The 14,499-nt window shown below is 43.5% G+C and overlaps 1 protein-coding gene across 1 annotated transcript in view; it reads right to left on the reverse strand.

Annotated features, from left to right (window-relative positions):
• Positions 1 to 11,590: 11,590 nt before the first annotated feature.
• LOC142784971 (uncharacterized) overlaps positions 11,591 to 14,499 on the reverse strand; it is a 58,823-nt gene continuing 55,914 nt past the window's right edge. Inside the window, exon 4 of the mRNA XM_075883390.1 lies at positions 11,591 to 11,832. Within this exon, the coding sequence (XP_075739505.1) occupies positions 11,810 to 11,832 (23 nt within the window). The 3' untranslated portion in view covers positions 11,591 to 11,809. The remainder of the gene's footprint in view (positions 11,833 to 14,499) is intronic.

Below are 14,499 nucleotides of genomic sequence, written 5' to 3' on the forward strand. Positions count from 1 at the left end.
ATATTCAGCTGGTGTCTGTTGAAGTATGTAAGAGTACTTGTGAGTATTAACGCAAGCCAATATATGGCGAATAGTAATGCTGAAATTGAGTTGTCACCATAGTCCGGCCGAAAAATTTGGAGGTCACTCAGACTCACTCAAAAAAATTGGCCCCGTATCTGCATGGTAATCTGCAAATGTCGTCGAAAGACGATAATCATGCATGTTAAGAGTGAACAAAGCATTTTATTTGATGCTCTGCGCAAGAAAATTGATGAATGGTATTCTGGAGGTGCTGCGTTAGAGTGCCTAGAGAGTGCAGCGGAGGCGAAAGAGCGCACTAAGTGACTTCACACGTCAGACATAAGCGCCATCTGGTAGTTTTCTTGGAAAACCAACCGCGTGGCTTTGAGACGGGTGTGCACGCCTGTCTCAGAGGTGATAAAACGTAAAACGCAAGGCGACGGGTAGGTGACACCACCGTCTTTTTTTAATAGTGTTGGAAACACTCGCCTTTTCGTGCAAGTGTTGCATAATCAGCGCAGCGTGATAAGCGCTATGGTCCTTAAAAGTGCTTATGTATGCCTTTTCTAGTAAAAGACGCACATGCAGAATATATACGTCGTGCTATGGCGCCTTAGACATGCGCAATATCTGCTTTTTAATTGATAATTACGCAAGCATGAAAGCTGAATCTTGAGCAACACTGGTGGGCGCTGCGGACGGGGTCGGCCATTTCAAGTACCCGGTGCCGTTAAAAGTGGACAAACAGACATATGTACATACATACATACATACATACATACATACATACATACATACATACATACATACATACATACATACATACATACATACATACATACATACATACATACATACATACATACATACATACGTACGTACGTACGTACGTACGTACGTACATACGTACATACATACATACATACATACATACATACATACATACATACATACCAAACTTTTGCATCGAAGTTCCCCAAGAAAGACTATCGTCTTTAAAAAACAACAAAGGATGCGCTCACGCGAAGCTGCATCAAGTCAGTGCCAAGGTCGCTGAATTAAAAAGAAGGTTAGTGGTGATGCCACTGCACTCAAATGCTTCAAAGCATTTGATTCATGTCGTGCTCATTCGTTATTCCGTGGACGTGAGTGAGTCGAAGAGACAGAGAGAGTGTGTGTTGGTGTATGTGCGTGCGTACGCGCGTGTGTATACACTTTAGTGAAACAACGTAGGTTCCAGTCTGCCAGGTGTCACTGGGACACCTTCCGTCGTGTCATTGAAACGACGGCCACATGTGGCGGATTGAGAGAGAGAGAGAGAGAGAGAGAGAGAGCTCTTTATTGAAGAGCAGAGAATTTAGCCGGCGTGTGTGTGTCACTGACTTGCTACTCTGCGTGGGGAAGATGATTGGGGACTGAAAGGCAAGAATAGAGAGAGAGTAAAAATGTTAATAACTAAAGTGGAAAGAAAAAAAGTAAGTATGCAGACACTTTTCTACCTCTTGGGCGGAGACGTGTGCTGAGAGCATCACTTATTACGTGTTTTCAAGGTGTACCTTCAGTTTGTCTAGCTGAACGATCTTGTCTAAATACGTGAATAAAAGTTTCATCGCATGTCTTTGTTGCTTGAAGCTGGGAAAAGGGCTCAGTACACAATCAACTGATGAAGTTCTGTGGGTTAACAGATGCATGCAGTGTTCATAGAGCGAACGCTCATCGGCATTCGCTCGGCACTCAAACAAAATGTGTTTAACAGTTTTTATGGAGCCACAGTTATTGCAGTATGGACTGTCTAATTGACCGAAGCGATACCGTAGGTTGTTTCCATAAGCACTGTGCAGCCCGACAAAATGGTAGAGAGTTTCCGGGTGTCGAGGGATTCGGGATGGGAGTCTAGTTCTTAGATGTGGGCTGATAGAGTGGAGGAAAGCATATTGGTGTGTCAGAAGGTTCCATAGCCTCTTCTTTTCTTCGGAAGCAAGCCTTTTAGCCAGCTGGGAAGCATCTGACTTAGTGAAATAGGTTCGCCTGTACTTTTGCTTTTAAAGTTCTTTGTAGGCCGCTTCATCTGCTTTTTCATTGGCCAGTATACCGCAATGAGCCGGTATCCATTGAAATGTGGTAGCATGACCCGCGATAAGAGCTAAGTGGTGCAAGTACGCTATATCAAATGAAATCGGGTGATAATTTGTTTTCTTTAAGAGGCTAAATAGTACTTGTAGCGCTTCCTTGGAGTTGGTGAAGATCACCGATCGGTTCGGCGTTTTACGCAGGATGTAGAGGACTGCTTCTTTATTTCCATGAAATTCTGCTGTCGTTGATGTCCTGCGTTGTAGCCGATAACATAGACTTTGTCCTGTAGATGGAACATACAGGCCATATGACAAAATCTCCTGAGTAGTTGAGGCGTAAGTATAAATACGAGAATGCTCATTGTAATGCTGGACTAGGTAGAACAGAGTAGTCTGCAGCAGTGCGCTCTGGGCAATACGTCTTTTCGCTTCATTGATTTTTGGGACACACGGTTTAATATCACGAGGTGAAAGCGTCCACGGAAAAAATCTTGGAGGCATGAGCTTCTTCGACTGTTTAAAAGCAGTAAGTTGCTGCATTTGAACAGCTTGGCCGAATCCTGGATTGCTGTGGGTGAGATATATGCGGTATAGAAAATGCTTCTTCCCATGTATGACATGGCGGAAATGAGTGCGCCATAAATCTTGCGTGCAGATGACATCTAGCCGGAGACATCTTGCTTCCGCTACACTTGCCGAGGCTGATGAGCTCTTCGGAAGGCCTATACAGATTCGTAGGAGATTGTTTCTTGTGGCTTCGAAAGTTCTCTTGTCTGTTGGTGATAAGCGGTGAAGCACCGGTAGGCAATATCGCCAGTTTCCTTCGGCATACGCTTTCTCAAGCAGGGCCATTGATCGGCACTTGCATCCCCATCGTGTTCTCGCCATAAATTCGAAGAGTTGTGATGCTGCAGCTATTGTCACTGGAAGTTTGTTCACCCGAGGTGATCAGGAAAGATTTCTGTAGATGACTATTCCAAGAAATTACTGAGACTGTACATGGGTCAGTGGCCGGCCACCAAAAAAGAGCAGATACTTAGTCATTTTCTTTCTCGTGAATGCGATGGCTGTGCTTTTTTCTGATGAAAAGTCCATATTCCGTGGAGATAAATACGTAGAGAGGTTGCGTAAAGCCTTTTGAAGGCATTGTTTGGTCATAAAATGCGAACTTCAAGCACTCCAGATACAGAGATTGTCGGCGTAAATTGTGATGTGCACTCGTCTCGGTGATATCTTTGTTTTATGTATCAAGGTGATGTTGAAAAGGAGTGGAGTGAGCACTGCGCCCTTGGGTACGCCCTTCTCTTTTGCATAGAACTGTGTGGGACCGCTTGGAGTGCACATATATATCTTCCGTTTTTTAAATAGCTCTCGAATATTTTATACATTCTTTCTCCAAGGTCAAGACTGACCATGACTGCAAGAATGGCAGGGTGAAAGACGGAGTCAAAAGCTGCTTTGATGTCGAGAAAGGTAGCTATTGGAATGCGTCCAGCAAAGAGGTTCTCTTCAAGTGATGAGACGAGGGTGATGGCATTATCGATAGCTGATCTGCCTTGACGGAATCCGTTCATTTCTTAAGGAAATTCGTGGTGTCTTTTTAAAAGCCAAGTCATCCGTTGATGAACCATCCGCTCTATAGTCTTACCAATGCAATTCAGCAGGGCAATGGGTCGGAAAGAGGCGTAGCTTGTTGGCTGCTTTGAAGGTTTCAAAATGGGAACTATTTTAGCGAGTTTCCATTCTGTGGGAACTTCGCCAGACAGCCAGGAAGAATTATATTATTCTAAGAGTCGCATAGCTTATTTCGTCGTGACCGGGTGATGTGTGCCTATTTGTTTCGCTGATTTAAAATTTTCTGAATCCACGTTAAGAAGGCGACAGTTTGTATTCTTTGCCGAGCCTGGTGTATTTTTCAATGAGCATTGGTCCGTGTATATAAACCCCAAGTGCTATTTGTTCAAACACTTCTAGATGCTTTAAATGTTAATATATTCGAGATCACACCATTTGTCAAACCAATCGGCCAAGTGCAAATAAAATTTGACGATATCTTCCCCATGAACGCTAAACACTTGCCCTCTAAATATTTGATTGGTTTATTAGAACAACACCTGTCTCAATTAGGTACTAATATAGTAATTGCAACGGATGCATCTATGAGTGGCGAGAAGGCAGGTGTGGGTATTTTTTCTCTCACATTATTCTGGTCATTTTCATTACGCCTCCCAGATTATACACCAATATTTGAAGCGGAATTAATGGCGGTTATACTAGCTGATACACTGCAATGATTCAACTTTCAGGAGAATTTTATATAACGATTCCACCTCAGATATTCAACAAATTCTATTATTTCTCCCCCCCTTTTTTCCTTTTTTTTACATTGCGCCAAATTATTTTCACAGTAAAAACACAGTGATTATATTCCCCTAGTCTAGAACACCTAAAGGTATAGACTTGCATTAACTACCGGCTTTTTGGCCAATCCCCCTTAGTGGGTGAGAGCCACAAAAGAAAGGAACAAGCAAGCAAGCAAGCAAGCAAGCAAGCAAGCAAGGGTGGAAAACAATTTATAACTAGTATTTCCCGAATATGCACCTCAACACCTTAATCGTCTACCTCTGATCCCTAATCCATATTTGTATATGGCCTCGAGTCTCTAATCATGTCACATGAATGTACTGGTGTTGAAATGGGTGCGAAAAATAAAAAAAACAGTAGAAAGTAACACGCTCAATCCTGTATCTTCAGATGCTATTTTAAAGCCCTTACATGCAAAATGCAATAATGAACTCAAGACAGCACTCAAGACACCCCAAACGTGGCTCTGAAAAATGTTAATGTGGCAAAAAAGAGGGTGAAGTGATCCAATTTACGCCCTGATTGTCTGCTCGGGTTAAAATCGGAGAAACAGCAGTGCCACAATTATTGAGTGGCGGTGGTGTGGTCTCTCTCGAAATTACGGTGGTGGCGCAAATGGCGTGAGCGAAAATTGGCGGCGGCGCGCAGCTCTACAGTGAGTGTTAGTGCCCGCTGCATCACATCTACACATGGTTTCTGTTAGCGGGAGATGACGTTGTTTTAGGGGCGAAGCTTCTCAGGTTGCAGGCTAATGAGTTGTCATCCATCCTAGGGCACCTGCACCTGCACGCGCTTCTTTCCTTACGGCCTTCTCAGCCGTCGCGACTATAACGGAAGAGCGTAGAGCTACTGAGTGTGTTTCGCTACCCGTTGGCGGGAGCAGCGACCCTGACCTTGCATCTTCTGCACCGTGCACACGATACAAAATAGTGCGTCGATGTGAAACCTTGGAAGGGGGGTTGTCGACGAAGAAGGGAATTATAAATAAATCAGGAATAGAGGGAGAATCGTCTACACTGTAGAAACTGCTTGAGGCACGGCAAAGACTGAAGTACTGCTCACGGGTGTCTCTCAGTTCATCGGAAGAAGAAAACGACCGTGGATACTAAAAGACGTAGTGCTGTTATTGTATGTACGGAGACAATGTCCTCCTTCAGTGGACTTTATGGAAAGGTCCAGAAGTTGGCTGCTCTAATTAGTTAATTTCTAGCCGAAATGCCACTACCAGGCCATTTTTGGAAGGGACATGTGTGGACAGAGAGCCTGGCTGCGTGTAACTAACATTTGTTTTTTTGTAGTTCATCTTTAATCGTTTTACTGTGATAGGAATACTCTTGACGTGTTCCCTATATCAGCATTGCCGTCACGCATCATATAAAGTCCAAATTGATAAAAGCCCCCGGAAATCGTGTGTTCTAGCCGCGGGTAAATGAAGGCGAGCGAGCACTACGAACGCGGCTGAAGCAGAGGGTAAGCAAGCCGACCCATCTCAGTCGCACGAAGGACGCATGCGATAACATCACCCGCGTGCGAGGCATGTCATCGATTATTCTCAAGCAGAGAGGAAGCGCCCAGTCTGTCTTGAGGAAAGCCGGCGCCACGGGGAACAAGAGAGAAGATGCCATATAACAAAATGGCAAGATAGCCGCCAATCGGAAACTTCAAAAATTATTTTCTTCCATGAAACAAAAATTGTAGCGATGAAACTTGGGATATCAGAAGAACTGCTTACTTGCTTTCCAGTTGGATAAAAACTTTATCTTTAATAAGACCACCACGTGGGGTGAATCGGCCTCAATGTGAACAAAGTTGATGATTTTGGGAAACTTGTGATTCTTTTTTCCTAAAGTTTTCTGACTTGATGATGATGATGACGATGATGACCTCTTATGAATGGCGCTCACCCACAGAGGGGGATGGGCCAAGAACCGGGCGGCAGGATACTTAAATGAAACTAAAATGAAATTGAAGCCAATCTGAAAAACTAGTTCAAAAATAATACTACCAAAAAAAACAAAAATATTTGCTCAGCAAGTGGTCAAACCATCTCTTGTTTGGGATAGACATAACTACGAATTATAAACTAAAAATCTGAAAAGGTTGGGGTTCACTAGCACGGTAATCCTTTAGTTGCATTGATGTAATCAAACACAGGGGAGCATACATCCCTGTGGCAGTAACCAAATGAAGTTCCGCCAAGTGATAAAATTACTGGTAGATTTACTTGTATTCCTAGCTTTTGTAATGGGGCTACTGCCCCGCCGCGGTGGTCTAGTGGCTAAGGTACTCGGCTGCTGACCCGCAGGTCGCGGGATCGATTCCCGGCCGCGGTGGCTGCATTTCCGATGGAGGCGGAAATGTTGTAGGCCCATGTGCTCAGGTTTGGGTGCACGTTAAAGAACCCCAGGTGGTCGAAATTTCCGGAGCCCTCCACTACGGCGTCTCTCATAATCATATGGTGGTTTTGGGACGTTAAACCCCACAAATCAATCAATCATGTAATGGGGCTACTAAAAATCTTTTTCTCTGATAAAAATAACGATGGCAGAATAAAAAGAAATGTTCAATTGTTTCAATTTTGTTGCACCAAATGCATAGCGGTGATGCCTTGAGTCGAGCTTTGTTAAGGTAATAATTTAGTTGTGGAACTGCACAGCGCAATCTGGTATAAGTGACCTCTAACTGGCGAGATACACACCACTGTTTATTTCAGCAAAAGCTCAAATGTTCGAAATCTTCGAATTTATACAAATTACATTTTCCCCACTGCAGGCAAGCGTTTCGGAACCTTAGCGCTGTCACGTAAGCCGTATCTGGCAAAACTGGAATGGTGGGCCCACCCAGGGATACTGCTGCTAAAGAGCCCGCCATTTCGTTCAAATATAATCCGCGGTGGCCCGGTACCCACAACAAATGCAGCTTTTTTTTACCTTTTTCGGTACTAAATGCCGAAACGTATTCATCAGCTCTACATTTACTGCGGCAGAAAGTGCATTACAAACTGATAATGAATCTGTAATGATAACTGCTAATGATTCGCTTGAGGGCAATTTGCGTAGGGCAAGAACAATGGCCAATAATTCTGCAATGAATACTGGGGTATAATCTGGGAGTCGAATTGAAAAAGGACCAGTCTAAAGAAGGAGAGAAGATGCCAACCCCAGCCTTTTCTTTTGACACAGATGCATAAGTTGCAATGATATTGCTTATTTCTAGGTGAGCTAGATAATCTGTTAACTGGTGATTTAAACACCTATGTGCCAATTGTTTCGCGTTATGAGAAAATATATCGTCAAATTGTATGCTAAGCATTGACTTTAGGTTGTGTATTGGACCAATATGTTTAATTTTTACATTCAATTGCTGTAGTAGCACTTGTGCAAATACTATTTGCGGGGTGTGTTGTCGCAACCAATGGGTTTCGAAAAATAAAGCCGGTTCTTGAATGAAGCGTAAAATGAGAGTCTTTGGTGTGAGCTGTATATCTTTAAGAATGCTTGTACAGTAAGAATTTTAAACCTATTTAGCAGAGAAGGTAGGCGAGCTTCCATATACAACACGTTATTTGCAACAAATTTTGGTAGACCCAGACACAAACGCAACGCTTCTCTTTCCAGCAGTATTAGGGGTCTCATTTTATAAGCTGCGCTGCCAGAAAATAATACACATCTGAATTCCATGATGGGCCGCACATAAAGTTTATATATCATTATTAGCACATCTCTTCTTAAACCCGCTTTACGGTTTGCGAGCTTCCGTAGCCACCCCATGGCCCGTGTTGCCTTAGAGTGCACATCATCAATGTGACTTCTCCAATTTAATGTGTCATTATATAGGATGCCCAAATATTTAAGGGAATTCGCCTGCGGAATGAGCTCATTGCTGTACACTAACGAGATGTTGATAGGCCCGTGCGCTCAGATTTGGGTGCACGTTAAAGAACCCCAGGAGGTCAAAATTTCCGGAGCCCTCCACTGCGGCGTCTCTCATAATCATATCGTGGTTTTGGGACGTTAAACCCCACAAATCAATCAATCGAGATGTTGATAGGCTGCAGAAAAGAGAATGCAAGAAACGCACTTTTCTAGTACGTTCAGGGTCATATGAATGTTTTTAAGCCATCTTTCTCTGATATTAAGATAATTTTGTAGACTCTGGTATAGGGATTGAAGGTCGGTATTACTTGCAAAGAAAGCAAATATCGTCCGCGTACACATATAACTGAATATCCTTAGTTGATGGAATGGAGCTTAAGAAAATGGTAAATAAAACTGGCGACAGGACAGCCCCCTGTGGTACGCCACGTGTCTGCTTATATCTATTCGACGAGTACCCATCTTTAAAGCAGTAGTATTCTCTCCCTCTTAGAAACTCCGACACCCACGCAGTGATGTAGTTGGGAAAGTGGTGATATTCCACCTGTTTTATTAAAAGTGAATACTCAACACTATCGTACGCTTTAGCCAAATCCAGAGTAACTAAAGCACAATATTGGCGCCGACGCCGAGCCAGTTGTATTCGGATCTCTAAATCAACATGCGCACACCATATTGAGCAACCGGACCGAAAACTACTTTGACTTGGGTGTAATATTGCGTTATTATCAATATATTTCATTACCCGGGCATTCAGAACTCTTTAGCTTAACCAGATTCGACGTGAGTGATATTGGCCTTACATTGTCCAAGGCAAATCCTTTTTTCTGCTTTTTAGGAAGTGGAATCACTTTAGACAGCTTCCATTCCGCAGGTATCCAAGCTTTTGTCAAAGAAAAATTCACCAGATTAAGTAGGTCAGTTGGACTAATCTCGAATATAACTTTTATCATTGCATTTGTTACCCTGTCTGGTCCAGGTGCTGAAGGAGATAAGTGCCTTATTATCTCTGCCAGCTCATCTAAAGTAACCTCCTCGAAATCCTCGTCTTCCATTGGGTTCACAATGTGCAGCGGTATAGTTGACATAAATCTATCTTGGAGCCCTTTCGCAATACTTTCTACTAAATCAAGGAGCTCACGGGGGGAAAGAACAGAAGAGTCAATATTTTCAGCGGGTGGTAACATCTTTTGAGATCTTAAAAATCTGAAGAGCGCTTTTTGTTTTTAGCCCTAGAAAGATAATCATGTCGTTTCATATTACAACCATCTTTTGCTATACTTACTGTGCGTTTGAAGTCTGCTGCTGCGAATTTATAATCACACCAATTTTTTGCACATTGGTTGACCAGCAGTTGTTTTCATGCAGCTGTCCGTTTTCTATAGCTCCTCATGCACTCTTCAGTCCACCATGGACTAAAACAACCTCTTGTGGCCGAGTCTAATTTAAAAGTTGCGTCTTTTACGGATCTTTTTAACACTGCACACAGACTCATAGCCCTAATGTCACCTTGTATGTCCTTGCGGCGATCAACAGTAGCCCTCAAGTCTTTTTCTAATTTTCTATAGTTGAGGAATGAGCGGGCCTTTTTGGCGACATGTATTTTTGGAAAGTTCAGTACAAAACTAATAGGCAAGTGGCCACTGTTAGTAGCACAGTCTAAAGTTTGCCACGAACATATATTTAGAAATGAGCTTGAAAATGTCAAGTCAATTACAGATTTACAGAGACCTCGGACAAAAGTGGCAGATTCCGAATTGAAACAAGATAAATTCTTGTCAATAGCCCATTTCCACTAACGTCTTCCGCTTAAATCTGTTTTGAAACCCCAAGCCACATGATGTGAATTGAAGTCTCCAGTGATTAATATATCTTTTCTGCAGACAGAGAACATATCGTCTAGACTTCGTGTGTCTTGCACCCCGGCTGGGAAATACGCATTTACAAACGAAAAGGGAAAACCGTCGGGTAATATTATGTCTACTATCAAAATTTCACAATCTGGAGTCACACAACAATAAGAGATCGTAGCTTTGTGACTAAGCTTAGTTGCTATCAAGACAGCAAGCCAGCCACCTCTGCTAGGTCGGTCCAATCGAAATAGCCGATAATTGTTTAGGTAAAACTTTTGGCTGGTTGAGAGCCAGGTTTCTTGCAGTGATATAATATCCGGGGAAAGTTGTGAAGAAAGGTATGATAGGTCTGTGGCTGCGGAAAATATAGATCTGCAATTCCACTGTAATATGGTTAGTGAACCTATTTTGATGACAGAACCGTCACAGAAACTGCTTGGTCCAAAATGTCCTTTCGCAAGAAGTCTTTCTTAGACATGTTCTCAAAGAATTCTTTTTTGGATAGATACTTTTTAGATTTCGAATTCTGCGAAGAATTTTTTGATTGGGGAGATTGGGTTCGCTTCAGATTCTTATGAGAGCCCATATCCCGCATATCTGCACATGCTTCTGAATCATCCGTAAGATCACCGTCTTCCGTTGTTTTGGACGTCCCTGCCTCAGCTGAAACCCCTCACTGACATGTTGTCGCACTTTCTATTTCCGTACGCTGCGATACCAATGATGTCTGAGGATCCCAATCGTTCGTAGATGCTACACCTAGAATTTAAGATAGTTGATTGGAAACCAATTGTGCCAAGCTTTCAAAAAGGTTGTTTGCGAGGCGTTCCATTGCCTTTTCCATAGCCTTCTCTACGGCCTCTGCGATAGATGTTGCGAGAGATGCATCCATGGCGGTGCTATTACTGCTGCAACACCTGCATATCCTTTGGATCTCTCCTGCATTTCTGCAACGGCTTCTCTGCGAGAGCACCGCTTGCGTTCTACAATATCCAATATGGCAAGCTCCATTTCTTTTGCTGCACAATCTGCGGAGTCTGCAGGGTGCGCCCCTTACATAAGCAGCATCTCTCTTTCTCAGAGCTGCACTCGCGGCTGTCATGATTTTCACCACACAGACGGCATCTAAGAACTGATCGGCACCCTCTGACGCTATGTCCATATCGCCAACATTTCAAACACTTCTGGGGTTTGGGGGAAAGTGGCTCTACCTTATATATCAGTGGCCATGCCTTAATTTCAGAAAGTCGGACTGTTCCTAAAAAGATCACTATCACCGATTCCATTGGGGATTTTATGTTGTCAGTTGTACGGGTGCATCTGTATACTGAAATTACACCCGCCACAGAAAACAAATCGAGCACTTCTGCAGGAGTCAGGCTTGTGTCTACACCGCGGACTAATCCTTTCGAGCATGCGAGGTGTGCCGGAATAAATGGGCTTACCGGATGCGCTGCGAATTCGGAACATTGCAGGAGCTCACGAATGCATTCCTGATCTTCGGAACAGCACAGGATGCCTCCGCGACCAAACTGGCGGACCTCAGTTATCTCCTGGAAATGCGGAGTGGCTTTTCGAAACTCCACTTGAATCGCCTTTGGGATCTTCATCGGAATACTGCCCCCATCTGTAGGTACCAGCGTCACAGGGACACTTCTCGCCCCACTGCGTAATAAATAGTCTATTATTTCTAAAAGAAATAAACCAAAGATTTAGATAGTGAGAAAAAAGAATCGACAACAAAGTAGACACTAATAGCTACAACTTGATTTTGGGAGCCGACCAGACAGCTGGTTTTGCCAAACCTGATTAATTTGGTATGTCACGGATTTATCCAGAATTGAAAATTACTTTTCGACCCGTTTTTTTTGAGTATCTGTTAACGTGGGCTTTATGTTGAAAAACGTTTAGAGTCTTGAATAAAATTACACACTGCATCGAATGCATCTCTGTGGCACGAAGGTAACTTTTTTTTTTTGCAAAATATACCTTCTATGGAGTAATTATTATTTCTCGGATATTCAGTAAAAGAGCAGAAATGCAAATTAACCCTTATGGCTGAATTCTTGTAGTGTATGTGGCCAAAATATTGCACTAATAATGACTAGCTTAAAACACCTCGCACAGTCACCATTACTTATATAAACTAAATTGGGCATTGAAAGTGGAAGTGACACTCTAAAGAATAAATTTTTTTCACAAACAACAGCCATACAACATTTGGATAAATTCGGAAAGCACACACGTGACCACAATTTTTTTTCCTGAAATATCATAGTGATTCACTGCTTTCAATGCAGTGATTCAGCACGACATTTCTTCAAATCGATTTGAGGTGGTCGCCAAAATAGCTGGTATGTTTGGCATGGGATGACCCTGCTACGAACAGCACTGGCAGCACGTAATTTTCCCGGCTTGGAGCTAAAGCATCAGAGCTTTTGTGTAAGAAAAGAGTAGGATGAAAAGAGAGGTGGAAAAAACGGAAGAGAATGGTCTGAATACCTGCACCCTGCGTGCGCCTCGTAGAATGTGACAGCAAGGATCACGTGCTGCCGCCGCACGATGATAATCAACCAAAAGTACAACCAAACTTCTAAAAAATATGTAAACTTTGTTTAGCGGAACATGCGCGCCTTCCTAACAGAACTTCCGGGTTTTCGTCAATTTTTCATAATTTTTATTCATTAGCTCATAAAATGGCAGATAGTGAAATTTCTGGAGACCACTACCACACGGAGTCCCTCATAATAATAGACGGGTGGTGGGACGCAAACATTCATCGTTTTCTTCTTTCGTTTTGAGAATTACACGCCACGCGCGTTGCTCTCTGCCCCCTACCTTTTTTTTTGGCACGAACACGCAGGAGCCACACTTATTTGATATAATTGATAATGCGGCACAGTGGCATTGTCATAAGTGGGTTTTTTTTTTTTTGCCAAAGAGAGCATATAAACATTGGTGCTTCCATCTCATTATCATCACTGATGTGTCGTTGAAACCAGTATCGATGTAACGGTGAGTTTCTCACGTTGTTATGAGCTTGCGGGAACTTTTAAATTCTTGTGATCCCTCTGATGTGAAAGTTCATATGCCCTATCATAAAGCATTTCATGGTTGTCAGATTGCGCGTACAACAACAAATAAAAAACCAAGTGCGTTGAAATTAACGGAGCTGGTGCACAATTTTTTTTTCTGTTTTATTCGCTTCACAAATGAAAACGAGGTCGGAATAGCAGGCGAAAGAAAAAAAAATAGCGTTTACGTGCTTTGCACAACTGAATGCGTGAGTTCATCTCGTCAGTCAAACAGCGCGTACGTATTATTTCATGGTGCACTTATACTGTTTTTGCATGCGAAAGTTAACTACGACAGGCTCACCATTTCTACGAACTGTCTTATTCTCAAGTACATAGGATATTGTACTGCAGCGGAGGTGTAGCGAATACAGCGAGCTTATACCGCAACCGCAAAGCATGGTTTTAATATCGTTTCAACACGAAACTCCAAGCATGGGCCCCTTCGCGACACCAGAACACAGCCGCGCGCACCGGCTCGCGATAACATCTCTCCGACGTGGTCACGTGATGTATGTACGCGGCGCATCGACAAGGAAAATTTCATGACGTGGCGCACGCAAGGTCGCGCATGCGCGGCGCTGGCCAGCCAACATGGACGCTTGTCACGACGGAACACGGAGGAAGGAACGGAACGTCGCGGCGACAAGCGGAACGTTGCGGAAGTCGTTAAAAACGACCATGTTCAGCGGCGATTTGCGACACAAAGACGTGTATTCGTTGTCCTATTCTGATCGGCTGACCTGTGGTTGCGTGAAGTCGCACAATATGGCACCAGAAGTTTGCGCAAGGTGTCCTTAACTTCCCTGCTTCGAGTCACCATTGTGTCGGAGCTTTCCCGCCAAGCTGACCAGCGAACAAGTTTTGTGGATTTCGCCATCAGGTAAGTCCTATCTTACGGCTCTCGTGAATTTTCCTCTCTTTCGACCTCTTCGACTGCCGACAAAATGCTCATGCCTTGAATGTTTGCGCTGCTTCGAAGTCGCTTAGAGGCTTACTCGAAAGCGGCTTTTCTTTGAGGGGGAGGGGGGCGCAGCTTTGGCGTGCTTGCGAATTTTGTGTAATGGTGTCGCGTGCCTCTGACCGTGAAGTTGGTTACCAGGAGTTTAGCGGTATGGGCTTGATAGCTTCTGTCACGTGCCATGTTGCAGTACGCATCGCGTTATAGTTGACGAAAATTCCTCTACGTCCCGGGTGAGTGACCGACTAAACTGTGAATCCCATCCTCTTCGTTGCAGTTGCGTTATCAGGCGACATG

The sequence above is a fragment of the Rhipicephalus microplus genome, unplaced genomic scaffold, assembly GCF_043290135.1.
Source record: "Rhipicephalus microplus isolate Deutch F79 unplaced genomic scaffold, USDA_Rmic scaffold_16, whole genome shotgun sequence".
In the NCBI taxonomy this organism is placed as follows: Eukaryota; Metazoa; Arthropoda; class Arachnida; order Ixodida; family Ixodidae; genus Rhipicephalus; species Rhipicephalus microplus.